Genomic DNA, 25,993 nt, shown 5'->3' with positions numbered 1-25,993 from the left:
AAACAGCCGGTTAGCTTAGCATGAATACCCAAAACAGCTTGAACATCCAGCAATCAGCACCTCTACAGTTGACTGATTAACACTTAGGAAAAGAAGTAAACCTCAGGATGACACAGGGAAACAAACTGCACCCATTTATTATAGAAACATCACAGAATTGAGCAGAACACTGAGAACAAAGAGAGGTTGAATCAAAACAACATCCTCATTTCACAGTCAGATGATGGAAAGATGATACCAGTCGCTATTTAACTCTTAATTTCAGCAGATTTGTCCTTATTGTCCTGCTGCCGTGACAGAAACTCCCATAACAGAGCTGGTGATCTTCACATATTAATTAGGAAAAACAATTAGATTTTTTTAAGCCAACATCTCAGTGCTTTTATACATAAAATTTGGTATCACTGTATTTTACAGGGTTTTTTTTTCTTTCAGCTTGGTGGACAGCTCTAAATCCTACAGTGCCCATGAGCTTCAGATGCAGTTGCTATGAAGATATTAGCCACTAAATTAATCCAAACTGCCGAATGTACTATCAGGTTTCTACAATGTGTAACTTTTAGCTTCGGCTCACAGTTTGCAGCACATTTAACAGAATGTGACGCTCTGCGGTTGGATTTTGTTGCTTAAATGCACTCTGGGAGCTGTGGTAAACTTCTCTCCTTCAGTTTTTATGTCCACAGGCTTCTTGTACCTTTGAGTTTTTGATCAAAGAACGTGATATTTTCTCTCACACCTCTTACTTCACTACTCTATGAACAAGTATTCCTCCAGTTTTTGGAAAAGGGAACAGTGGCACATGCTCTCAGTCCCTGGTTTTCTTTTCTTGTCTCTCTTGTATCAGTATATGTTGAGGTGTGACAGTTCAGTGAACTACAGCAGCAGAACAGGAGAATCAGGAACAAATGTCAGAAACAGCTTAGAAAAGTTACTTTCAAAATCTCTGCACAGCTGAACAAACGCTAACACAAATACATCAAAATTAGCACGAGGAATAAATGCAGCAGTCTTTTGTTTTTAGAAAATATATTGTCATTATAACTTCATTTACAATATTTTCAAACATTTCGTAGAAAGTCAGCGGGTTGTAAAGTGGAAGTGATTATCAGAGAGCAGCGTTTCCTCTGTGTTTATTATTCAGTGGTGAAGCTAACAGTGTGTGTTCACACTGCCGTAACGAAACTCCACCAATCAGATTTCGGTACACCTTTTTCCACAAGACAATGTTTACATCCAAAAACACCCTGAAAATGAAAATAAAGCATTTCAGATCATGAAGAAACGTACTTTAATTAATCATGAAATAAAAATGTAGCTTAAAGTTTTCTGATGCAGCAAAAAGTCCTCCCCCACAGTTCACAACAGCAGTATTAAATCAGAGAAAGTTATCAATAAAGACTAGTGAATAAGTTAATTTTTGTCATGTGAAAATTGTTCCATGATGGTAAAAGCTGTTTTCATTAATATTATGTTGCTTGTTAACGATCTAGCTAGCTAATTAACATCTTGGCTAAGATACATCAGCTTGGTAGATAATGTTTGTTTTCCAGCTAAATAATTAGCATATTGGCTAACGTACATTAGCTAGCTAGATAATGTTTGCTTTCTACATAACTGACTAACATCATGGGTAAGACACATTAGCTTGCAAGATAACGTTCACTTTCTAGCTAACTAATAAGCTTCTTAGCTAAGAAATATTAGCTTGCTAGATAATGTTTGTTTTCTAGCTTAACCAAATTAAAATCTTGGTTACGATACATTTGCTTGTTAGAGAATATTTGTTTTTGAGCTATCTAACTAGCATCTTGGCTAGGCTGCATTAGCTTGCTAGATAACCAGGGCTGCCAACTTTTTAATTTAGTTTGGTCAGATTCAGATTCATCACTTAAGCCATCATAAGCCATCTGCGACATTACTCACCACAGGACTCAACTTACTAAATATAATTAAGGCTTAAAAAATAGAAAAGTGAGTTATATAACAATCCCCCTCACGCAGCTGTCATGAACAGGGAAATTAGTTAGAGACCAAAACCTTTTTTTTTTTGTACCAGGCTGTCAACATGTTTATTTCTACAGTAAAGTTGGACATTTTATGGGGGTCTGTGGGGACTGACTGGCTTTTGGCTCCAGCCTGAAGTGGTCATTTGAGGGACTGCAGTTTTTGACACTTCCCTGCTGGCTTTGTTTTTCAGCCCTGGAGGTTGCTGCCGGACTGTGCTGCTGCCAGAAGAGCCGCTGACTGAGACACTCCGAGCTCTTTTCTCTTTCCATCTGATGGGCTGAATAACTCGCTGCTGCACGATGCTGCTGTCAGTGTCTTTTTTTTGCGACGTTATCAGTTATGAATTTGTTTTTCACAGCGTGTGAAAAGTGTCAGTTGTTAAGTCTCACAGTCTGACCGCTGGCAGCCCCGTAGAGAACGTCTCTTGTCTTGCTTACTAATTAACATCTTGGCTACGGTTAATTAGCTTGCTAGTTTATGTTGACAACAGGGGGAAGCAAAAGAAAATGTTTGTTTCCATCAACTATAGAAATATTCTCAGAATTATATAATCTACCTGCTCCATATGGTACCGTTTACTTTTCTCTAACAATGAAGACCCACTGGATGAGAACAAATCAACTCGGCCACTTTGACAACATCTCCAAGCAAGTGAGCAGTTTGCTCGTTAGCAAACTTTGTGTAAAGAAGTAAAATACATGTACGACTATTTCCAACAATTTACACAACTTTAAGCCAAGCAGCTTTCAGTTTTTGTATCTTTAATCTTGGAGCTGTCGATGCCTTTTTGAAATGGATCTGATTTTTTGTCATTTAAACTTCATGTCGTCTCCATCAGGGGCGGAGGAGGTTTTTTCTCACCAAACAAAAACAGAGGAAACGCTACCGAGGTCTGAGGGGTTTGCGGTTCAGTTACAGACGTGTCTGTGGTCAGAGGTATCTGGTGAAGTTGGTTTCTTCCTGGTCAGGTGCTACAAAGATTTAAAGACAAGGAATGTTGAGAATTTTTTTCTTTTTTTTTTACCCACAGTGTCACATGAGCTTTGAGCTAAATAAAGATAATAACGTCTGACCATCGCATCACTGTGGCTTCAAACAAGCAGTTTTTTGAAAATACGTTTTTCTTGTATCAGTTCTGCAAAACAGTCTTGGTTGCATTTCCCTGGGCAGGTTTTCAGTGAAAAAATATCAGGTGAAGCACATCAGCACCACGACTCCCTCAGAAAGAGCTTGAGCAGGAAGAAGAGGTTGGCGGTAGAAAAGTAAGGCGCTGGCGGCTAAACAGACTGCAGGAAGAGGGATCGGAGGATTATTCCTCCATTTCACTGCTTTTATCTGAGATTAAAGAAGGTCTGAGGATTAACTGGATTCCACAGCTCAGCCAGTTCCCACAGAGGTCGTGCACTGACCTCAAAAATGTCTGCAGTGAACTGAAGTGCGCAGTCACAACCCTGCTAGATGCAGTCAGTCACTGTCCATAGATAAACTGCTGCAGGGATTTGAACCAGCAACCTTCCACTTAGACTCACACAGCCCACTGCTCCGTTCATTAAAGCACAAAGTTATTGAACAGGTGCATCATATATATCACAATATTGTGAACACGTCGGGCCGACAGGAGGTCTGATGAACCTGACAGAGGCTCGTGGGGCTGCTTTGGTAAGGAATTAGTTTCCTCACATGAGACCAGAATCCTTCCTGCTTAGGAAGGACTCATAAACTCAAGACAGCTCTGTCTCTGTCCAGTCCAGATGGACAGGCTGCGGCCGGAGCAGCAGGTCCGGTGAAGATCCTCTTCACTGGTGGAGATTCTTCCACTTTTCCTCTGGCACCCAATCGAGGGACAGAGGGACGACCTCATCAAATTTCAAACACAGACATCACACAGGTGGAGCTGGCCTTCTGTTGCTGCTGTTGAGTTGTATGAGAAGTTGTATCTCAGCATTTAAAACTGCTTAAAATGTTGTGTTTTTCCTCACAAAGGACTCCAGCGGCTCAGCCAGATGTACCACCAACACCGCAGGACATTTACAGCGCAGGAGTCCCTGTAACCACAGAACAGACAGAAGGTGAACTCAACACCTCTCTGGCTCCCAAACTGATCCTACATTGTGTCTCTGTGGTGATGTCCATCTTCTGTGTAGGACTGTGACTGCCGTTCACGCTGCTCCGCTCCCTCAGCACATGGAGATGGTGACGTTGATCCCCAGGTTGCCGTTGTCTGCAAACAGATGGGCGATGGAGGTGTCGAACACCAGGCAGTCGCTGTTCATGATGGCGGCCGCCACCCCGTCGTGGATGGAACGCGGCGTGGCCTCCCAGGTGAGCCGTCGTCGGTTACCATTGAGTTCCAGTCGATAGGCGAAGTTCTCGGCCTGCTTGCGGGTGCCGATGAGCAGTACAACAGCAAAGAACTGCTGGTGGCCTTCATACTTCTCCTGCTTTTCCAGGACCAGCATGAAGTGGTGGCTAAAACACGACTGCATCATCACCCAGTCCACGGCGCCTGGCAGGTTGATGTCTGTCGCCAGGAAGACGATGTCCTCCCCCTGCAGAGAAAGAAGAGATATTACAGCTTATACATTCCTGACCTCTTCCAAAGAAATCCTCAGCTCTCGTTTTCTGTGCGTCTTAGCTGGCTTGGTGCAACAGTTTGAACCCCTCATGTATGTTTACAATCAATATGAGAAAAATATCTCCATGAATATCATGATTTCAACCCATCACCCAGACCTGCACATAACCAAACATTTGGTTTCTACAACAACAATTCCTTTATGTGGTGAGCTGTAATTTTGGCATAAATGCATTAGTCATATAGAGCTATTAAAATAAGCTATGATAGCAGCTCTGTGAGGCTGTACTTTGATCTAATGCTAACATAAGCATGCTAATATGCTCACAATGACAATACAACTGATCACCCAGTGATGTAAACTGAAGGTTCTGGTGCTGACCTGCAGCGTGGTGATGGACTTGTGTGCGTGCATCAGGTGAGGCATGACGGCCTCCAGCGAGCCGTGCCATTTGCAGGTGGCGCCGGGACACGGACAGGTGTACGGCCTGAACTCGCACACCTCCTCGTGATCGGGCTTCTCGCTGTGGTGAAGAGTCAGCAGACAGCCGGCCGACGAGTACTGTGGGGAGGACACAGATTTGGGACTGCGCATTAGAGACATGTTCCGCTGAAAAACCTTCCTGCTGAATGGCAGCAGAGAACTGACACATTTTAAAACAACTAAACCGTAATTTATTCATTCTGACTGCATAATAAACAGAATGCTACGTGTTAATCCTTCAAAAATATTTTTTTTTCCAAAAATCAAAGATCCATAATTTTGCTTCTGGTAGCAGTTATTTGTCAGCATGAAAGCAGAAACATGAAGCTGGATGAATAATAACAAGACATCTGGTAAATTTGTCATTCTGAACAAATTAACATATTACTAATGAAGGCTTTATTTAATGAACTCCTTCCGTTTGGATAAAACATTCAAGAAAAGAAAAGCATCTGAACTCTCTAATCTATGCAATAATCATTTACTGATGTGAGCTTTCAGTCAGGGATTACCTTCAAGCATCAACAGGAAACAAGTAAAACAGAAAAAAGAAACAGACAGGGCCGGGCGATGATGTATCAATATTATAGACAATGATTTCCCAATTATTACACGCACACACACTGAACCAAACCTCAGAATGTCCACAAAGTCCTTATATGGTGATGTCTATTGGAAGATCGTTAATAAATGCATGAATAATAAAAAAATATATATGAAAATAAGACTGTGAATCTACAACCAAGCAGCTCTGTGAGGCTGCACATTAACCCAGCAGTGCTTTGATCTACATGCTTACAATGACCATGCTAACATGATGTTTAACAGGGTTAATGTTTACCATGTTGACCATCTTAGTTTAGCGTGTTAGCATGCTAACAATTGCCAATTAGAACCAAACAAAGCACAGCTGAGGCTGATGGGAATGCCATTCGTTTTGCAGGTATTTAAACCAAAGTATTGGACACATTACAATGTTGACCTGATGATGGCGCTCGATGAATGAAGTCAGGACGATCACTGAATTTATTACAATTCATCCTGAAGGGAACAGGAATAGCTGAACCACAGTCCATCCAGTAGTTGATGAGCTATTTCAGCCTGGACCAAAGTGCTGGAACACCTGGCTGATACAACCATGAATAGAGCCAGATGCTAGCATGGCTAACAATATGCAACAACATGAATGCCTGAATTTCCTAATAACTTGAGGATGCAGTCAGTTCAACTTCTTTAACGCTCTTCCGATGATGTTCTAGTTGTTGGGTATTACTCAGACACTGCAGGTCTGACTGAGGAGTGAACCTGTTCTGCATCTGTGTGGAGGCGGACGGGTGTGTGAGGATGGGAGGAAGATCAAGACGACAGGAAATCAACGACACCAGCTTGGAATAGTTCTAATCACAAAAACAAAAACCATCTGTCCTGCTACAGTGACAGACTCCAGAGAAACATAAACTCTGTCCATCTTGTACTTTACGTTATTTTTCTTTCTGAATATTTCTTTCGAAAGTCTCCAGCAGCAGAGCACGATTATTTCCTCCCAATATTTAGCAGATTCTTTGACCTTGTCACAGCAGATATTTTGACTGACCATGGCAGGAAAAACACAAGCAGAACAAACAACAACGGCTCCGTTGCAGCAGTTAATGTTATTAGCAGCACTTGTGTTTGACAAGTCAAAATGGCCCTCCCTCCATTTTGAAACCCCTTAAACCATCCATGAGATAAAATTCTAGGTTTTTTTTTTTTTTATGGCCATCCAATGTTCTGTTTGTGGGAACAATTATTTATGTTTTTCCACAAATGACACATTAGATCCACATTTTCAAAATATACCCTTTTACATACAAACTGATTCAGTCCACTGCGCTCTGTACGCGCTCTGTACGAGCTGCTGCCTGCAGCTATGAGGAATGACAGCCTGTGTGTTAAATTTAGTCCTCATTTAAATGATCCAGATGGGGCTGCCATATAAATAAAGCCTCAGAGTGTTTCTATTCTGGTCATTCAGGAGCAGATTACAATGCGCTCGCTGCAGCTTTCTCCTCAAATTTTCTGAGATCCTGAAGGTCACAGTGATGGGATTCTCCCTCCCTCCCTCCCCCCCTCCCTCCTCTTTCATCTCGAACAACACAGCACCTATAGATAGACCAGGAGCCTATAGCAGCGTATGGGGGGGGGGGGGGGGCACTGATGAGGACGGTAAACGAGGTATGAAATCAGCGAGACGACGAGGAGCTCAGGAAGAGAGAGGGGGACTCTGGGGAGGCAGGCGGCGCCGTTAGTGATGCTGTTTGAACATCTGAACACGATTCAGCGCACAGAGAGAGCATCCATAAACATGAGGGGGGGGGGGGGGGGGGGGGGGGGGCAGAGAGAGAGAGAGAGAGAGAGAGAGAGAGAGAGAGAGAGAGAGAGAGAGAATACATGTCGAAATCTCGGTTTCACTTTAGCTGCTGTATTAAGTCTTCGGCAGACAACATCAGCGTGTCCACTGATTGGTCACTAGACGGTAAATTTTCTCTGCAGACTGACTGTGATTGGACCAGAGAGTAAAACAATAAAACTGAAATCATCATCAAAATATAAAGAACAAAAAAAAAAATCCCAAACAGAAACTATTCTTGACAAAGTGTTGATAATATTTTATCCTTTAACATTATATTACATTTATTTTAAGGCTGCGACTCACAAACGTTTTTATTATTTATCTGCAATTATTATCTTTATTATTGGTCAATTGTTTGGAATTTGCACCATTTGTTGTTGTTTCTGATGTTTCATAAACCAGTTTCCCGAGTCCAAGGCAACGTCTTTAATTTTAGGTCCAAAAGCCAATTCCACTGCAAACTCTATGATGGAAAGCTCCAACACAGCTACTTAATGAAGGGTGGGCTTTTGTAAATGTAAACATTCAGTTTACAACGCAAATCCTCATGTTTTGGACATTTCTGATCCAAAAATTACGTCAACCGATGAAGTGGATGCTGGAGTTCACACCACAGCTTCAACAGTGGCGAGCAATATCACTCACAGAGCAGTTTCATGAATGATTGACAACCTGACAGCCAATCAAAATCCATCTGAATTTACAGGGCTTCACACACTGGAGAGACTCATTACTCAGGTTCAAAGAAAAGGGCATCCCTGTTTGGGATTATTATTAGGGGCTATTTCCACAACTGATTCACCTAACAATTGCTTTCTTACACTTCTGTCTAAAAAATGTCAGAAAACATTGAAAAATGTCTGTCATGGTTGACATCTTGATGGCACAGGTGACACGTGAAAACCCCAAATTGATCAAATTACTGTCACATGAGATTAAGTGAAAATTACAAGAAAACTCAAAATAATTGTGTGTCGGTCGACTCAAACATTTTATCTGTAAATCTTAACTCTGCAGACACACAGTCCTGCCTCCACACAGGTGAAACTCTCTGAATGTGAACACGCTCGGTTAATAAAAAAGGATTTAACAGCATTTGGCTGAGGCTCAATCAGGAGAGTCGCAGTGACAGACAGTCGGTCGCTGTTCCTGTTGCTCTGCTGGGTGTTGAACGTCTCAAACGGTGAGACAAGTGGACTCACTTCAGGAGGGTGAAGTGCAGGATTTGGCCTTGTGTTTCGTGGATAAAACGCCTCCACGTGTGCAGGATGAAACGGGAACAGGCAGTGGGAGGATGATGGATGGCGGACGCTTCCATCTATTCATGAATATATAATTCTAACCTCTTTCTCTGGTTTTGTTTGGTGGTGACACATTTCTTATTTACAGCAGCAGAGCGGCTGCCCCAGAATCTGTCGGCAGAAGAGAAAACAGCAACACGACCTGGTGCGAGGGCAGGAAACCTGACATGAAGCCAGACCAGATCCAGACAATATCAGAGATGCACACATTAACGTACAGTTGAAATCCCAACTATTCAACACCCTGCAAGATTTCCACTGATGTGAATTAAACTGACATAAAAACATAAACTAGGCATTGTTGAATAGTAAGCTCGAATCTGTCCTGTATTATATCGTAATGAAGTTTCTGTGCTGCCTCACTTTCTTTAAATTTCACCAAATATTTCCAATGGAATCCATTCAAGGACTTTCCAGGTACGTTTCCTGAAGCAATGTTTGCTGGACTTGGACGTTTGCTCGGGATCACTGTCTTGCTGGGAAGTCCAAGTGATTACCAACCTTCAGTTTAAACACTGAGGGCATGACATTCTTCTTCAACATGGCCTCCATGATGCAACTCATCCGGAAAAAAAAAAACCTCACAACAGACAACTCTCGAGGTTTCCATGTATGAAGTCTTTGCTTTCAGTGTTCAGTGATATTTCAGTTCCTGCAGGTCTTCTGATTCCCCTCTGCGACATTTTGTTCGCTGGGCTCATAAATAAAACAACTCAGAGATGTGGCACAGAGGCAGACTAAAACTCCTTCATAAAAAATGCTTTTATAATAACATTTAAGAAGTACTGTAGTATTATACCTGGTGTGTTCATGCTGACATCATTGCACTGCTTTGATCTATTGATAACTGGAGTAATGATTAGAATAATCTATTTGTCATGTGCTAAAAACAGAGGAAAGTGACACAGCAGGCGGTTCGGTGTTCGTCTCATTAAATATTCATCATCTGCAGGTCAGAACGCAGCGGCAGCTTCCTGAAAACAGCTGCAGGCTGGAAAACAGACGGATTCATTTCGACCAAAGTGCTGCTTGTTTTCTCGGTTTAAAGCGATGACAGAAAAACTCTTTCCCCAGTGAAAAAGATTTTTTTTTTTTAAATGACACTCATTCAATAAAATGAACCCTAACTGTTGAAGCTAAATAGAAAATGAGGAGAAAAAAGAGTGAGAATTTCAGTCACGGTTCCTAATTAAACATCTGTTTTATCCGTGTTAAACAACTATAAGCCAAAAAAATGTCTAATTCATCTTCACACCAACAAACGGAGAGCAGAACATCATCTTTAGAAGATAAATACTCTTTTGTTTACACATTTTTTAAAGATGGTTGCCACTGTTATTAGTCTTAAAGTCAAACCAGGTAAATGGAATTTTACCTAAAATCAGCTTTGTTTTTTTTTAAATGTTCAAATGCAAAGCCTGCTACAGCGCTACAAACCACACACACACACACACACGTAAAGAGCTGTAGTTACATTTTGTTAATTTCATTATTAGGACACTCATAAGTGAGCTAAGAGCACACTTTCTAATGGTATGAGCTGGACTGCACCCTCACTGGTGGAGCAGTGAATCGTATATAAATTCACTTAATGGTAGGTGAGGACTGGTCTAGGTGACTAGGTGTGTGAGACCTTGACAGTTAGGACATTTTTCCAGTCATCAATTCCTCAAAGCATGTTTTGGGTTTAGCATTTAGGGTTAGAATTACAGTTTAACCGATTATAAATTCATATAAATAATGAATTGAGTGACTCACCCAGAGATTATCACTAACTATTTTTACCCTCTTTTAGCTCCTAGTTTTGGTTTAGCAGGACATTTCCTGTCTGCTTCAGTCTCAGCAGTTTTCATCAAGCAAGCTGTGCAGTTCCGGCTCAGCAGCAATGTTCTGTTTGTCTGTTTTCTCCACAAAGACATTTCAGTGTCAAACTGTGATGAAGAATGTAAATGGCATTTCATCACAGCTGCTTGTCTATGTGAACATGTCAATGAGGTTCCTCACCTGTGAAGAACTGAAGGCGTGTGAAGCTGTTTAAACCATCAATTAATCAAAAAAATAAGATGAAGAATAAATTTGTTTTTTATAGAACAGTGACCTAGATGCATATTAAGTGAGGTATTTAAGTGTAAAAATAAACTTGTCAATCCTCTCTGTAATGGAGACGCTGTTTCTAAATAACCTCAAACACACATGTGGCCAAGTGGTCGGAATACACTCACATTAACTGATCCACTACATCCTCCTCCATTAAAAACAATAGTAAGCACATGCAGTAACTTTAACCAAAGGTGGAACAGCTGCACGACGGATGACAAATCCCAAACACCTTTAACCAGCGTGAAATATGAAATACTGTATGAATTATCAAACTGAGCCACATTCTCCCCCTCAGTCCTCCTGATTCTGTACCCATCAGTTCCACCTCAGCTGAAAAACCAACACAGCAAGAAAAACACGCTGCAGAGCCTCAGCCTGCATCACCTCGATCAATACCAATCAGGCTAAAAGCACTGTGTGTGTGTGTGTGTGTGTGTGTGTGGTGAGACAGGTTGGTAAATGGGTTAGGGGTAAAAAGATTCCCTGCATCAAGCTTCAATTCAGGGCAGTTTAGGGCATTTCACTGGCAGGAAATCAGTCTAGTCAGTTAGTTTTGGATCAATAATGAAATCAGATTAATTTAAAACAGATGAAGTCAGCTCATCGATACGTAACAGGACAAACAGTGCTTGCTAATGTCCCCGAGAGCCTGCAGTGTTTATTGTGTGTGAAAATAAACAAAATGTGGTGATTTAGCTGCTCTTATGAGACATTTGGACAGAAAATATCTGCTGCAGGGGCTGCGTGCTGCTTCAGGTCCCACTGAGACATGAAATAGGCACCAGAACCAGATCAGAACTGAAATAAGTGGATTGGCACATCCCTGCTGGGAAGTACAGCTTGCATGACAGAGCCGTGAATTTTAAGGTTTATTAAATGCCAAAACACTGCACAGAGCTTTCTAATGCTCTGAGACAGAATGATACGAGTCTGGAAAATCAATTATTTTACCTTTTGTTGCAACAACTGGAGGTAACAAGTAGGAATACAGCATTAATGTTACACCAACCAGGAGCGTGTGCTCTATTTGGATTATTACACACTGCAGCGGCATCCAGCACTTTTCAGACTGCTGCATATCTCTTCAGTGAACATCAGGTTTGGTGTCAGTGTTCAGAGTAAAAGAGGAACAGCCTCTCTCGTGAGCTGCCATTTCAAACTGACGTAGTTTACTAACTCAATGACAAATTCATCAAAGAACCACAGAGACCAGCAGCTACAGGACAGGCTGATGTTTCCAGGACGGATCTCCATTTGGTCCAGGACTCACCTGACTACCAGGCAGTGGTTTGGTGCGGCCAACGGGTCGACTGGCCCTGCCCCTGACCTCTGACCCCTGCTGCTGCTGTTGTCCAGTGTTAGCAGTTAGCCCTGTGGCGCTAGTCGAACCAACTCCATGGTGGCGGTGCCAGCCCAGCAGGCAGCGCCACTGAGCCAGCTCCCTGAGGAGAGGCAAGCAGGAGGCCGGACACAGCATCGAACACACACGCAGGCACACAGCTGACACACACCCACACACACACACAAACACACCTTGATTACTTTTAGACAGCAGTTACCAAACTTTCAGCCCAACAGTCCAGAAACCTCAGCCAGCAGATAACAGATATCCCTGCCAGATAAAACAGAACAACCAGCAAACTCTTCACACTCCCACAGAGCAGCAGAGAAGGCAACAGATCCCACACAAAGACCCTGATCCAGAATCCTGGAACGAGACCGAAATCTTCGGAAATCTTGTTTGGATTTTGTAATTAATGTTTAAAACAACACTTAGATTTAAGGTTTGGGCACAACATCCTAAAGCCCACAGCATGCTTTCAAATGTCTCATTTTGTCACCTGGGTGCATGATTATTTTTATCATCAATACTCAAAAAGGAGAGGAGCCATCAAAGCAGCTTCTTCTGCTGTTCAGAGGAAGAGTACCAGCCTTGAAGTCGACTAACACCCAAAGCAGCTGCTGCAGTCTGTATTAAAAGGTGCAACATTTAATTTGAACAATAAAATGTCTCTATAAAGTTTATGGACTCAAGAATACACGTCTTTTCATTTTCTCTCACTGTAAAACAGGCAAAATTATACATCTTGGTTCAAAGTCCAAACAGCCAGAGCTACATGTTGGTTAGCAGGTAGCGTATTCAGTCCTTCATTGCTTCACTGTCCTAAAGTTAGAGGCTCGGAATTTAAAGTTACATTTCTGAAGTTATTTGTCCCTCCCCGCTCGCTGTACTTTAACCAGACAGACAGCAGCCGGTCGGCAGCTGTTCAGACAGACTGCACAGCCACGTGGAGATCATATAGCAGAGAGATTAAAACGACTGGCTGCACGTTGGACCAGGTTTGGTTTCTGCAAGAACACACGAAAATCAGAGGATTCACCTCAGAAACAAATCCTTTATTTACACTCAGACGGTTCATGACGTCCAAGGCTGAGTTTAGTCTGAGCTGTCAGATCAAATCAGGATCAAAACTAGACCTGGGCCCTATAGTTCTGAAGTACCTCTAAATAAATGTTGCAAATTAAAATAGGACTTTAAGCAACTTGCCTCAGCTGCATGAAATATCTGATCAGCATGTCGAACCACATTGGTTCACTGTGCTGCATCTTGCATATAATGTGTATGTTTATGTGCATAATCTGTAGGCTGTGAAAATGGTGTCTTCTACTTTATGACCCCTACAGGCGTACAAATAAATAGAGATATTCTGGATCTGACCACACACTCATGTCAGGTTTCAGTACTTTACAAAACACATTTCAGTCGGCACCATAACAGTGTTAAGGTTCATCATTCAGCCCTAACAAAGCTGTAGTACTGTTAACTGGAGCTTAATGATAAACTGAACTATTAGTTTATCTTCTGAAGAGGCATCAGCAACAATTTTGATTTATCGAGAAAAACAGCAGCTGTTCTCTACTTCTATTGAGGATTTGGTGCCTGTCTCTGTTTGGACAGAACGAGATGTGAAGGCATCACCTTGGACTCTTGGGAAAACACTTTGGTTGTCATTTCCTGACATTTTTGAGACTAAAATTAATCAATTTGTCAAAAGTAACCATGATCTCTCCAGCGATGAAAATACTACTTGCGGCCCCAATTCATTAATCCAGAAAATAACTGGCAGATTAATCAATAAAGATGATCACTGTAAATTATCAGAGCCATCAATTCTATCAATTCACAAAAAATAAATCAACAATTATAATAATCAATTGTTTCAGTCCAGTCAAGATACCACAATATCAGCTGGCTGCAGTTTGGTCCAACAACAACTGAACAATTAATCAAAACTAGAGCCAATTGATGATCAATCAGCACAGGAATTCTTAGTTAAACACACACACACACACACACACGTACCAGATTCTGTTGGTGAATCTAAACAGACGCAGCAGTAATGCAGCTGAACCTCGCTCGCCCGCTCTCTCTCCTACTGCAGCAGAAGAAGAAAAAAAACAACTGTTTTCTTCTTCTGTGGTGAAAAAGTGAGGCTCTGAAAACACCCAAACACCCACAGTGACTGTCACACAGGCGCAGAGCCAAAACACAAATGCCGATACACACACACACACACTCAGCTGTGTGGCGTTTGTCCGTCCATCGACCGGCAGTGAATACCAGCGGCACACACACACACACAGACACTCTCCCTCTTTATGCTTATAGTAAATGTCTCTCGACCTCTCTCTTCCTCTCAGACTGAGCGGCAGAGAAACATTCACCCTCCAACCGACCACACAGCACCGTCACGAGACACAGAGACACACACACACACAGAGACACACACACACAGAGACACACAGAGACACACACACACAGAGACACACACAGTGGGGGCGGGGAGAAAGAAAGCTGAGAGAGAGAGAATAAAAGGAGAGTATCGCTCAGCAGAGTGCGATCCTCCTCCTCCTCCTCCTCCTCCTCCCAGCATCTGTCAACACCACCCCCCAACACACACACACACACACACACACACACACACACACACACACACACACACACACACACACACACACACACACACACACACACACACACACACACATATATACATTCTCCTCCTTCCTTTCAACTCTGCAGTGTGTTTCCATCACATGTTGTACCTGTAGGTAAATGTGTGATTGGGTTTCAGTCACACTCGCTTTTTAAAAATTTCTCCTCTTGCCCCAGAATTCCCTGCTCCTCTGACCTTTCTCCTCTTCTTCTTCTATAATAACACACTCTGAGGTCACGTCATGTTAATGTGGCGACACTGAAAAACATGTTCTTCTGTTCCCTCCGCTGAAACTGAGCTTTTTAAGAACGTGTCATGTGAAAACCACATGATGACCTGTGGTGTGATTTACACCCAACGTCTATTGATTTATTAATGAACTGGTTAGATCATCTGGAACAGTTCACATTAACAAACCAGACTGATGTTTGTTCTGTATCTAATTTTCGGATAGATTAAAAAACTACGCTATTATTCTGATTCTAGATAATGTTATGCCTGGGCTGAAGACAGGACAAGACACAAAACCTGAGTCTGTAAAAAACCTGCAGCCTCTCTAAGAGTCCAAAGGCTTTAAGCAACTATCAATTGGTCTAGTTTAACAGTATGTGAAGTTATTCTAATGACTTTTGTAGTCTGTATATGCTGGTCAATAGAGAGGAGGTCTCGCTGTAATGTTGTATTGGTGAATCTCTAGCGATATTTATATGATGATACAATAAATATTCTGATTTAGAGTCTGTGAATCTAATATTACTGTAACTCGGTCCTGCTTACTCATGTGCAACACTGTCCACAAAAGTCTGACACAGCCACAGACAGATACAAATCATCTCATGGTCATCATATGTCATCATATTACCAGACAGTAAAAGCTTTCACCAAATCTGGTGAATCTCTGCCCCAAGGCCACGGTGTGAAAAACAAAACAGATCCCCGCCCACACTGTTTGACAGGTGCAGAACTCCAGAGATTAGCTCTTAGCAACAAAGATGAAGAAAAAAATAACAGGAAATGCCAACTGTTCACTGTCTACAGAAGCTCAGAGCCAGCTCTCAGACACCTGTCCTGTAGCTGCAATGCATTCTGGTCTACTGAGGCTACTGCTCCTCACTCTGGTCTCAAACCTGCTCATATGATTATAGAAACTGTTCAGCTGATATAATGTACAGTCAAATGGAGGTAAACAGCAGGTGGAGCAAATTCTCCAGTTGGCGGCAGACGTTATTAAAAGAGCTTCAGTCAAAGCTGAACTGATGGAAAACATGATGGAAATCAGATATTTCTGTTAGTCTCAGGTATTAATGTGAGGAAGGTTACAGTCTCCTCATCACTCCGCTGAAATAGACGTTTTGTGGATGTCGTAATTTACTGTATTCACTCAGAATATCAAAAATATGAAACATTCTCTTGTTCCAGCTTCTCTAATTTGAGGATTTGTGGCTTTCCTTTGTATTTACTAACACAGTAAACTGAAAATCTTTGTGTTTTGGACATTGAAAAGAATGATAAGCTATGTTTCTAATAATGATTCGAGAATTTGAAATTATGGGATACTATATCATAATTACAAGTTAAGTCTCGTTGCTTTCGTGAATGGGACTTTTCCCACGAAAGACAGTAGGTGTTAGAGTTGAAAAACAGATTTAACCTTACATTTAACCAATGAGCCACCATGAAGCTGTAGCGGTCTAACAATGATAAAGATGGCGGAAAGCAGCTAACCCAAAATCCAGCCTTCATAAAGTCCTTCCAACAACATCAGAGCATGATGTCACTGCTTCTAGCTCGCCTAGCATCGCCTGCGTTTGGCCTGACAGAAAACAAAAACAGATCAAATAGCTGAATGGAGTAAAGGCAGAGGATCAGGAGGGAAGACAGCCACTCTAAGGAACGGCCTGTTTCATTCAATTACACGCTGATGGAGAATTTAGCAAGCACTCAAGAGTCAGATTTATCACATCAATGGCCGACATGATGGAGAGTGTAGGGCTGAAATCAATATCAGGATATTAAAAGGAACAACTTTCTAGTATCGGAAAATATCACAGTATTGCAAACGTGCACAAAACAAAAAAAAACATCAAACTACAGCTGCAACGATTTTAACGATTAGTCTGCCCACAGAAAAATCAACTGGAAGTATTTTCATAACTGATGAATCTGTAGCCAGGTTCATCCATTAGTAAACAAACACACACACAGCTGCAGGTAGGCGGTGAATGTGTGCATGAATGCAGATGAGATTCTCCGGGTTTGAAATGGAAATGAAGTAAAGGAAGAGCAGCTCATCTCTATCGACAACATGTTAATGGTGGTAGTCTTTAATATAAAGTCAGAAACAAACAATGTGAAGTCAAACAGAAACTGAAGCACAATCTGATCCGGTTTTCTCTAAAAACTCCAGAATGTCGTCGTCTTGATTTAATGTGAAAAAATTATTTTACATCACTAATGGGGTCACGTTTTGTTCAGGTTTGTCAAAACAAACAGTGGGGTTTCACTGCACACCTGAACCTGCATGACATCTGAGTACAGCTGAAATTTCAACAAACATCAAAAGAAAAGTGCTGCATCACACAACAATAAGATGACTTTAACAAAACAATCCCATAAATTCTTCAAATTCTTCAGCAAGTCTCAAGTCTCCGAGCTGATTTTCTTAAAAATAAAATGATATTTATATCATAATTTGTGTATAAACCAAACACGTAGGAACAGTATTAAGGGATTAAATTAAATATGCTATAACTGATGTACAAACATTAGTTTCAGCACCCTGCTCTGTATTTTTCTTTCAGTCCTCCTCCTCCTCAGCTTTCAGTTGACCTCAGTAAGGCAATTCAACTTTAATGCGTCTGATATGGAATCAGAGCTGATTGTGACAGCCAGCTGCATCACTGCACCTCCAACTGCCCGACTACCTGTTTACCTGTTTGCCTGTCAGCTGGACGCGATGACGGACACGGACAAAAGTATGTGGACACCTGAACATTACAGCAATTGTGATAGTTGAACATGTCTTTCCAAACCTGTTCTGTGAGCCACTTTTGATCCACATGACATGATGTTTGCATGGAAGATAACCAGCTTGTCCATCTATTCATACTGATGATGGTTATGCATCAAACTCTCAACTAATTATAAGATGGATTTATTTAACAATGCAATCCAGCATTAAGAACTTGTGTCTGACATTAAAAATATGCACTTCACGTCTTTGGTAGCCCTCCAGCTGCCATAGGAAACTGCCTTAAAAAGGCCCTGAACCATACAGTCGCAGCTGGTAAGACACCAGTACAAGTCTCTGTGTTATTGGTAACCATGAACAGTTCAGTCTCACAGAAAAACCAACATGCACACCTTCCAAATGCCAGCAAAGTGCTTCAAGGAAACTAATTGGGTAATCCAAACCAGATCAGGAGGAAGGTCTTAGAAAAAAAACCAAAACACCTGTAGACTCAAAAAACCATTAACATTTAAAAGACATGTGAGTGTTTGCTTACATGAGGCCTGGAGAGCCATGTTCCAGCCTTAACTGTGTCTGTGTGATCAGACAGAGAGAGCTTCCACAGACTAACACAAGTTATTTTTCTCTGCTTAACATTATGCCCCTCGCACTTACATCAACAGCTAAAAAACGCCACCTAAAAAACACCACCTCAGTTTGGATGAAGCCTGTGACCGTCAGGAAGAAACGCGTGTGCAGCGTCTCTGTGCGCAGCAGCAGAGCATGCTCGTTGGAGACACTTATTCTCCAACGAGCTCTTATTAGACTCTTATTAGACGCAGCAGCGGCGCGGCAGCGGAGCCAAACTCAGGATTTGTTTTGGTTCTGGTGGCGCCCCCGTGACGTCACAGGACACGCGCACACCCTGCGCCAGTTAGCAGTTTGCGGAATGAGGAAGTTGTGTGGAAAAGTGGACAGAAGTGAGTACTTAGGTTGAGTTTGTGACGGCCAACTGTTAGCAGGTGACCAGGTGTGTCCGTGTGTCTTTTACCTTGCAGGGGAACGGCAGTGTGGAGGCCACCTTCTCCATGGCCAGGTTCCGGATGCTGGGGGTGAGAGGGCCTCGGCAGGTCGGACAGCAGCTCAGCTTTTGGCGGCACGGGTTGCAGACCAGGTGACCCGCCTGGCACTGCAGGATGGGCGGCAGGACATAGTCGAAGCATACCGGGCACTCGAACAGCGCCGTGAGCTCCGGGGACTGCCCAGGCAGACCGGCCGAGGCTAGGGACACAGCGGTGGAAGGGGTAGCAGACCCCGACCCGACCACGGAGCACACGCCGGCGGCTGCTGCCGCAGCCGCGGCCGCCGCAGCGGCAGCGGCACCTCCCGATCCACCGTGCTTTCCTCCGCCAGCTTTACCGGCCCCGAGTCCTCCACCTCCGGCTCCAGCTGAGGACGGACGGCTCATGGCTTCCAGCTGCGGTCCGTTTCCTGTGAACTGCCTAGCGAGCGGTAACGTCATCTACTGTTTACTACAGGACGTCGCTCCAGGCCCCCGGAGACACAACATGGCGGCTGCCAATTTGTATCGCCTGCCGGCCGCTATCATTGGGCGCAGCACGATGACTGACAGGGCGCTCAGCCAATCAGAGAGTTGAGTCGTGTCATTATGTAATGTTTGGCAGCAAAGTGAAAGAGAGGTAAAAAATAAAATAAAAAAACGACGTTCGGTCAGCAGCACGAGAAGAAGACAGCAACGCTTCAGTAATTATGAATGAATATTTATACTTTTGCAAATATTCAGAATTTTGCACACACAAAAACAACCGTCTCAAATACCGGTAGTGTTACTGCTTTTGGCACAATCTACACACCATGTACTACACAGAATATGGAGAGTATAAAGTAACACTCTGAGGTACTTTTACCTCTCTTTAATTTTGCATTTTGTGCTACTTTATGCTTACACTTCACTTTATTACAGAGGGAATTTTTCACTTTTTATTTCATCAAGTTTTTTTTTGGTTTAACCAGTTACTATGTAGATTCTGATTTTGTATACAGAGCTTACAAGCAACTGTTCACATGACGCATCCTAATGGGTGAAAACTATAACATGAAATAGCTGCATATACATAGATAATAATCCAATATGTACCTACAGTAGCACACTGACAGGGAACATCCTGCATAATGGTACCCTTACTTACTACGAGAAAATGTAGTATATCTCTGGCGCCCCTCAGTGGAGATCCCGGTGTAATTGCACTCTGCTCTCCTCCTCGTATCCACTTTGTGTCTGTGTACTACCTTCAGTCATCAACCTCTCTAAGTGTGTGTAACTTTAACTCACGTTTTTCTCAATTGTCATTAATTCTGTCCTCCCTACAACCTGATCACTCTAATGCTTCTGGTTCTTCAGTTCCAGGGAGATATTAATGAGTACATAAAATATGAAAGGGCTCCTAAACGAGTTAGGCACACCATTCAGACAGAAAACACAAAAAACAAAGAAAATAAACATGAAATGTTTTTTTTTCTATTCAAGTTCCTGACATAAGTGTTGCACTCACTACAGTAAAAACTGACCTCATGAGGGAGGAATGATTTCAGTCCGAGTCTGAGAACATTTGGGCTGCAGGCTGCGTTCATTTCAAGGTCAGCCAGATTCAAATACAGTCTGTTAGTCTGTAGTCCTTCCTGAGCTGCATTACCTTTATTAGAGAGCTGTAAATGTTAGGACAGAATGTGAGTTTGATAAAGCTAAATCTGTATTTCATAATCATTTCAAAATGTGCTTTTAGTTTGGAACTATATTTGTCTGGTAGTTGAGTTTCAAGCTCAAACTGAGGTGGCAGGTTCAGTCCTTCAGGTTCAAAGTTTTAAAATCTGAAAAACGGCAACAAAATCAGAGACTAACCAAAGACATTGTGACATGACATGTCGTGAACACTCCAACACATTTTAGGTCTCTGTGCAGATGTTTGGTCCATAGTGGCTGCCGAAATGAATCCCACCAAGGAGGAAAACCAGCCAGATTCAGTGTTTTCAGATGGTCTTGGTCTGGTTCTGTAGTCCACACCAGAGTCAAACTGGCAGCTTTCACATCAGCCTAAACGAACTGAACCTAACTGGCACACAGATGAGGTGTGAGAGCGAGCTTACATGCATCTGCTCCCAGTATCAGTGTGTACTGTTAAAGTTTGGCTCCAGAGCTGGTTTCTGTTGGCTGGTTCAGTCCAGCCTTGGCCCCCAGCCTGCCTGAGAGGCTCTTACTTTTATTTCCAGGAGGACTTAAAGAATTGGCTGACAGCAGCGCCCCAGCTCAATTAACCTTCAGATGCCTTCAAGTGCACTCAACAAAGGCTGTTAGAAAAGGGGAAAAAGATGAATAAAGCCAGCGGGGGAGTCTGAAGAGCTGTGCTGATGTGTTTAAGCGGATCACATCAGTCCAGTTCTCAGATCTTTGCACTGACTTCCTGTTTGTCAAAAATAGACTTTTAAAATACTCCTGTTGGCTTTTGTCTGATCTGCTGCTCTGGCATGATCTGCCCAGATGGTCTGGGATCAGGTCTGCTCACTGTCCGCAGAGTCCAAACTAAACCTGCAGAAGCAACGTGAAACAAACTACCAGAAAACTGCACATCTGCTCCAGCTCTCAGTTATTTTAAATTAATTAAAACCTTTCTGTTTACTGCTGTCTGTATCTCACTGTACTGTAACTTTTCCTTCTTTTTATTCAATTCTATCTTCTTTTTATTTGTATTTATTATTTTTTAATGCTATTCTTACATCTCTTTATATTATCTTGTGTTTCTTAATGCCTTTTTATTTATCATTTACTTTATTTTTCTATTATTGCTGCATTGTGAACGCTCAACCATCTGGAAACCAACAAAAACAGCCTTCTTTTTGTTGCCTTTTTTGTCTGTTTTATTTAAACAAAAATGGATCCTTGTGTTATATTCAGACTTTAAAGGTGAACCTTAGGTCAAATTTATTTTCTTATTAACACTATAATCCTATTCTGTCATGTGTTTTTTGTGCTTATAATTAAACCTGAAATCAACGTTTAAAGCAAGCCAGTTTTCCTTTCTGTTTTTTTTCACAAACTTGAAGTTCTGTAGTTTAGAAAATCGTCATCTCATCATTGAAATCGTACACTCACATTTATATTTGTAAAAAAAATGTATTTAAATTCCATTAAAAGAAAATAAAGAGGCTTGTGTTTTGGTTTTGACTCTTTGACTTCATCACCACTGTGTGTGTCAGCCAATTTATTTCTTGCTAATCCGCTAATCTCCTCTTAATGTCCTCAACGTCACCCTCAAACTTTATTTTTTATTATTTATTAATCCGACTGTCTGATTGTCAGATGTTCTCAGCGAGTGTGTCGCATTTCGTTCGCAGCGTCGGCAACAGAGGGCGGAGGTCAGGAAGAGAACATTTAGAGATGTCTTGTCTCGTTCTCTCACAGGCTGAGATGTTTCAGATGGATATCAGTTTAATCTGTGTGTCCAGTGCAGATGTCTGCTGTGGAATTGGACGCCACACATTTCATTTAAAGGGGTTCTTGTAGTTTTATGTTGTTGTCGATGAATAGATTTTGAACAGAGGGCCGATGAATGAATCCCTTTTATAGCAACACTGCACACAACACTCTCATGTGGACTTTTGTGGTGCGACGAGCCAGTTTACTAAAGCAGAACTTCAACGAAAGGCGACTTGTCTTCATCAGATCTGCTCATCAGATGGTTGAAAACCTTTAGAAACCCCCTCCCTCAACACTTTGTGTGACAACTTTGGTAACAATCTAACATTTAGGCAATTTTCATGCAGTGACCGATCAGCAGTATGGAGGTGAGAAAGGTCTGAACTCAGTTTTCCCTGTGAACAACTGAACACACTGTCAGTGTCCTCCAGGGGCAACTGTCTGAAAATGTTCTCCATCTTCCCCCGACGACGAGCGACTCAGCTGTGGCCATGTGGAACAAATTTGTGCTCCAACGTGATCAGACACATGTATACAAACTAGTTCCTGTCAAGTATAATCCATAGAGTCTACAGCCATGCTAGCAGCTGTGTGAGGTTGCAATGAGGCTGTAAAGCCAAATGCTAACATCAGCACGCTAACATGCGCTTAAGAACAATGCTAACATGCTCATATTTAGCAGGTTTAATGTGATCATCTGATAGCTGTTGAGATAGAGCCATACCTCTGTAGCTAAAAATGTTATATAACATTTTATCCACATTAATTTCAGATTGTTGCTGAATAGCGAAGCGTTGGCGTTGGATCATTTGGGCGAGAAGTTGGACAAACAAAAAGCAACAATGAGTTAATCCATCTCTCAGTACTGTCTGTGGCTATTCAGCTCCAAGCCTACTCATTCCTTCTGACTATCTAAATCTTCAATCACAATTTCATTTTCTCGAAAGGCTCAGTAATTTCCAATAACAGCTGGACACTGTAGTTTTGGCAAATGGAACTCAAACATGAGTTTTCTGCCCTCCCTGAACGTTTGTGTCTAGAGAGGCTAAACAGTTACTTGTGAAATGGAGACTGTTTTTTCTTGATTTGGTCGTTTATTTATGACCTCATACACAAAGGCGCTGTAAAACTGTAAAAACAAAGATAAATATGACTTGGTCTTGCATTTTAAAGGGACGTATAACACATATAAACAAAGTTAACAGAAAGTCCGCTAGCTTAATGGTAGCATATCACAAACTCCACTGACTGCTAATTGTAAAACAACAACAACAACAACAACAACAACAGGAAGCTGGAGACAGAAATTTGAATAGTGGTAGTAGTTCTGGACAACTATGACTTTATTATGGACAGATCGGCCTTGTTATGTCTACTCTGACAAGTAGCTCAGTGGTTAACACAACTATCAGACTCAACGGTGAGATTACAATTGAAATATCAAACAAACAACAGCATATGCTTGGATACTCATAGGCATATATTTCCGTCACTCTTAGAAATGACTTCAAACTACAACTTATAAGAAACCAGCTCACTACACTTCTGTGTGACTACTTATTGCTGACTGAACTATGGTAACCTGAAAAGGTCAAAACACTCAAGCTCAAAGTCAAAGCCAATTAACCATTGATGGTACAAAACTTGCCTATAGAGGGCAGCATAATGAGTAAATAGTTCACTTATTGGAAGTAATTTCTATTCATATTAATATGTATTAATACGGAAATGAGTTTTATGTAATGGCAGTTAGGTGGTATGGTATTGTTGGTTTTGGTCTTTTCATGGGATTAGTTAAACAAAAGAGAAAGGAAGTTTATGCTCTTGATCATTTTTAAATTAAGTTCAATTTGGTTCCTTTTGTTGCTAATTTCCCCAGTATTATTGTTGCTGGTATTGTTCTACAGACATTTCATGCTGTTACAGAGTCATCACAAACTCCACTTTCTTCATGTGTATCTGCTGTGTGTGACTGTCTTCATAATTCATGGACGCATTTGCTGAAATTGAAAACAACAACAGGTGATGGGTTCGGGGTGAGGGGTGTGCTGGTCGACGGGGGATGTCAGTATTTGTCACCTGATGTGTTCGAGGTACAAGCAGCTTTTGGTTCCTGTTACAAAGGAATCAGACGAGTGGTCGCACCGGCCCCTTTAATTATTCACTCGCTGAACAAGCTCGCTGATGTATTTTTAAAAACCCTGTTGATGGACACGAAAGATCCGAAAGATTGACAGCCAACACATGAAACAAAAAATAATAATTTTAATTTTATCCAGCACTTTTGTTTATTACACTTCGTAGGGAGTGAGAACGGTATTTTTATTTTGCATTTAATTGCCCTTAATTTGATTTAAAGTCACATTTATTAAATAGGTGCTGTGGTGATATTAACAACATATATTTTTAACATTATTCTAACATTATTAGGTTGCTACGAAAGTGTTGAGAATGAACCAAAACAGTAAAGTTGTGGGATTCATTGTGCAGATTCAGCTGATGATCCTCCGTCGGTTCATCACGACCAGAGACACCAACGCCCTGTCATTTCATAAACTGTAATTATAAAATACCAATTATAACTGCTGTAGCTCTAGTTAAACACAGGCTTTTCCCATCAACGTCTTCTTAGTCTACAGCAGCGGTGGAACGTGCTGCAGTGTTGACAGAAAGCTTAGAGAAGAGAGCTTACCACCAGAAGGTTGTCGGTTCAACCCCCCAGGACTGGGAGGATAAATCTGGGTCATTACCACGACTGAGGTGCCCTTAAACAAGGCTCCGGCTGAGGAGAGAGCTCAATGAACGGCAGATCAGACTGAGGCTGCACTGAGTGGCTTCCAGGTGTGAATGTCCAACTGTGTGAATGTGATCAGGGCGTTCCTGAAAAACAGGGCATTGTTCTCACTGACCCTCCCCTGAATAAATAATTTTTTTTTTTTAAAGGTGCATTTGAGGTTTTATGCAACTCTATTCCTCTGCATCACTGCATCTCAGAGGTAAACACCATACTTTTTACTCCACTGCATTTGTCTAACAGCTTTAGTTATTTTTCAGATTAAAAAATTTCATACCCTTGCTGTCCAGTGAAAACCATGTATCTCCCAATGATTTTGAATGTTTGTGATAAACTGAAGGATTATGTGTTTCTTTATGATCTGAGAAAATGCTCCTACTTCTACTAAAAAACTAAAAAAAAAAAAGTATTTAAAAACGCCCATTGGATCAAACGCATCTCAACAAAGCTGAAAACACGCTGTTTTTCTGAGCTCATGAAACATTTTGGAGATAGGGACAATACAAACATATGACAATTTTATAGAATATGATGCATCGCTGTAGATTAAACTCACCAACAGAATATAAAGTAGTTAAGTTAGTAGTTACAGCAGTTAAATGCAACATCCACATTAATGCAGCGGTGATCTTAATCCACAAACATCAGATATAATAGAAAACACTGACAGGGAACATCACTTTTACTCAATTAATGCATCTGAATACCTCTTTCAGCACTGTCGTCCAGCCTGTGTGTGGCACTAATGACCCCTCATACATGAGCGACCACCGCACCACAGCAGACACGCACTGCCCCGCATCTCTCTCTCTCTCTCTCTCTCTCTCTCTCTCTCAGTGTGTTGTATCCCCTCTGCTCGGCGGTCGGACGGTGACTGATCTGTCATCACAGTATTGCTAT

General features: G+C 41.8%; 1 protein-coding gene and 1 long non-coding RNA gene across 2 annotated transcripts; one reads left to right on the top strand and one right to left on the bottom strand.

Moving 5' to 3' along the window:
- Positions 1–125: 125 nt before the first annotated feature.
- On the bottom strand, positions 126–19,375 carry siah2l (seven in absentia homolog 2 (Drosophila)-like). Its single transcript, XM_041951600.1, has 3 exons — positions 18,859–19,375; positions 4,965–5,144; positions 126–4,556 (listed from the first exon to the last, which is right to left on the bottom strand). The coding sequence occupies exons 1-3, from the start codon at positions 19,327–19,329 to the stop codon at positions 4,185–4,187; spliced, it is 1,023 nt and encodes a 340-aa protein (XP_041807534.1). The 5' UTR covers positions 19,330–19,375; the 3' UTR covers positions 126–4,184.
- On the top strand, positions 18,731–22,047 carry LOC121616819. The gene is made up of 2 exons (XR_006007367.1): positions 18,731–18,787; positions 18,866–22,047. It is a non-coding gene; the product is annotated as an uncharacterized LOC121616819 (long non-coding RNA).
- The last annotated feature ends 3,946 nt before the right edge of the window (positions 22,048–25,993 follow it).

This window comes from Chelmon rostratus, chromosome 14, assembly GCF_017976325.1.
Source record: "Chelmon rostratus isolate fCheRos1 chromosome 14, fCheRos1.pri, whole genome shotgun sequence".
In the NCBI taxonomy this organism is placed as follows: domain Eukaryota; kingdom Metazoa; phylum Chordata; class Actinopteri; order Chaetodontiformes; family Chaetodontidae; genus Chelmon; species Chelmon rostratus.
Note: the sequence above shows the minus strand (reverse complement) of the source record. Positions and strands in the feature narration are given on the sequence as shown.

What these genes read in the sequence shown, in the direction of transcription:
- siah2l (XM_041951600.1), bottom strand. Translation starts at nt 19,329, where the DNA reads ATGACGTTACCGCTCGCTAGGCAGTTCACAGGAAACGGACCGCAGCTG. An exon ending in CACTGCCGTTCCCCTGCAAG is followed by an intron (nt 5,145 to 18,858) that starts GTAAAAGACACA and finishes TCCTCCCCACAG; the next exon opens with TACTCGTCGGCCGGCTGTCT. An exon ending in AGTCCATCACCACGCTGCAG is followed by an intron (nt 4,557 to 4,964) that starts GTCAGCACCAGA and finishes CTTTCTCTGCAG; the next exon opens with GGGGAGGACATCGTCTTCCT.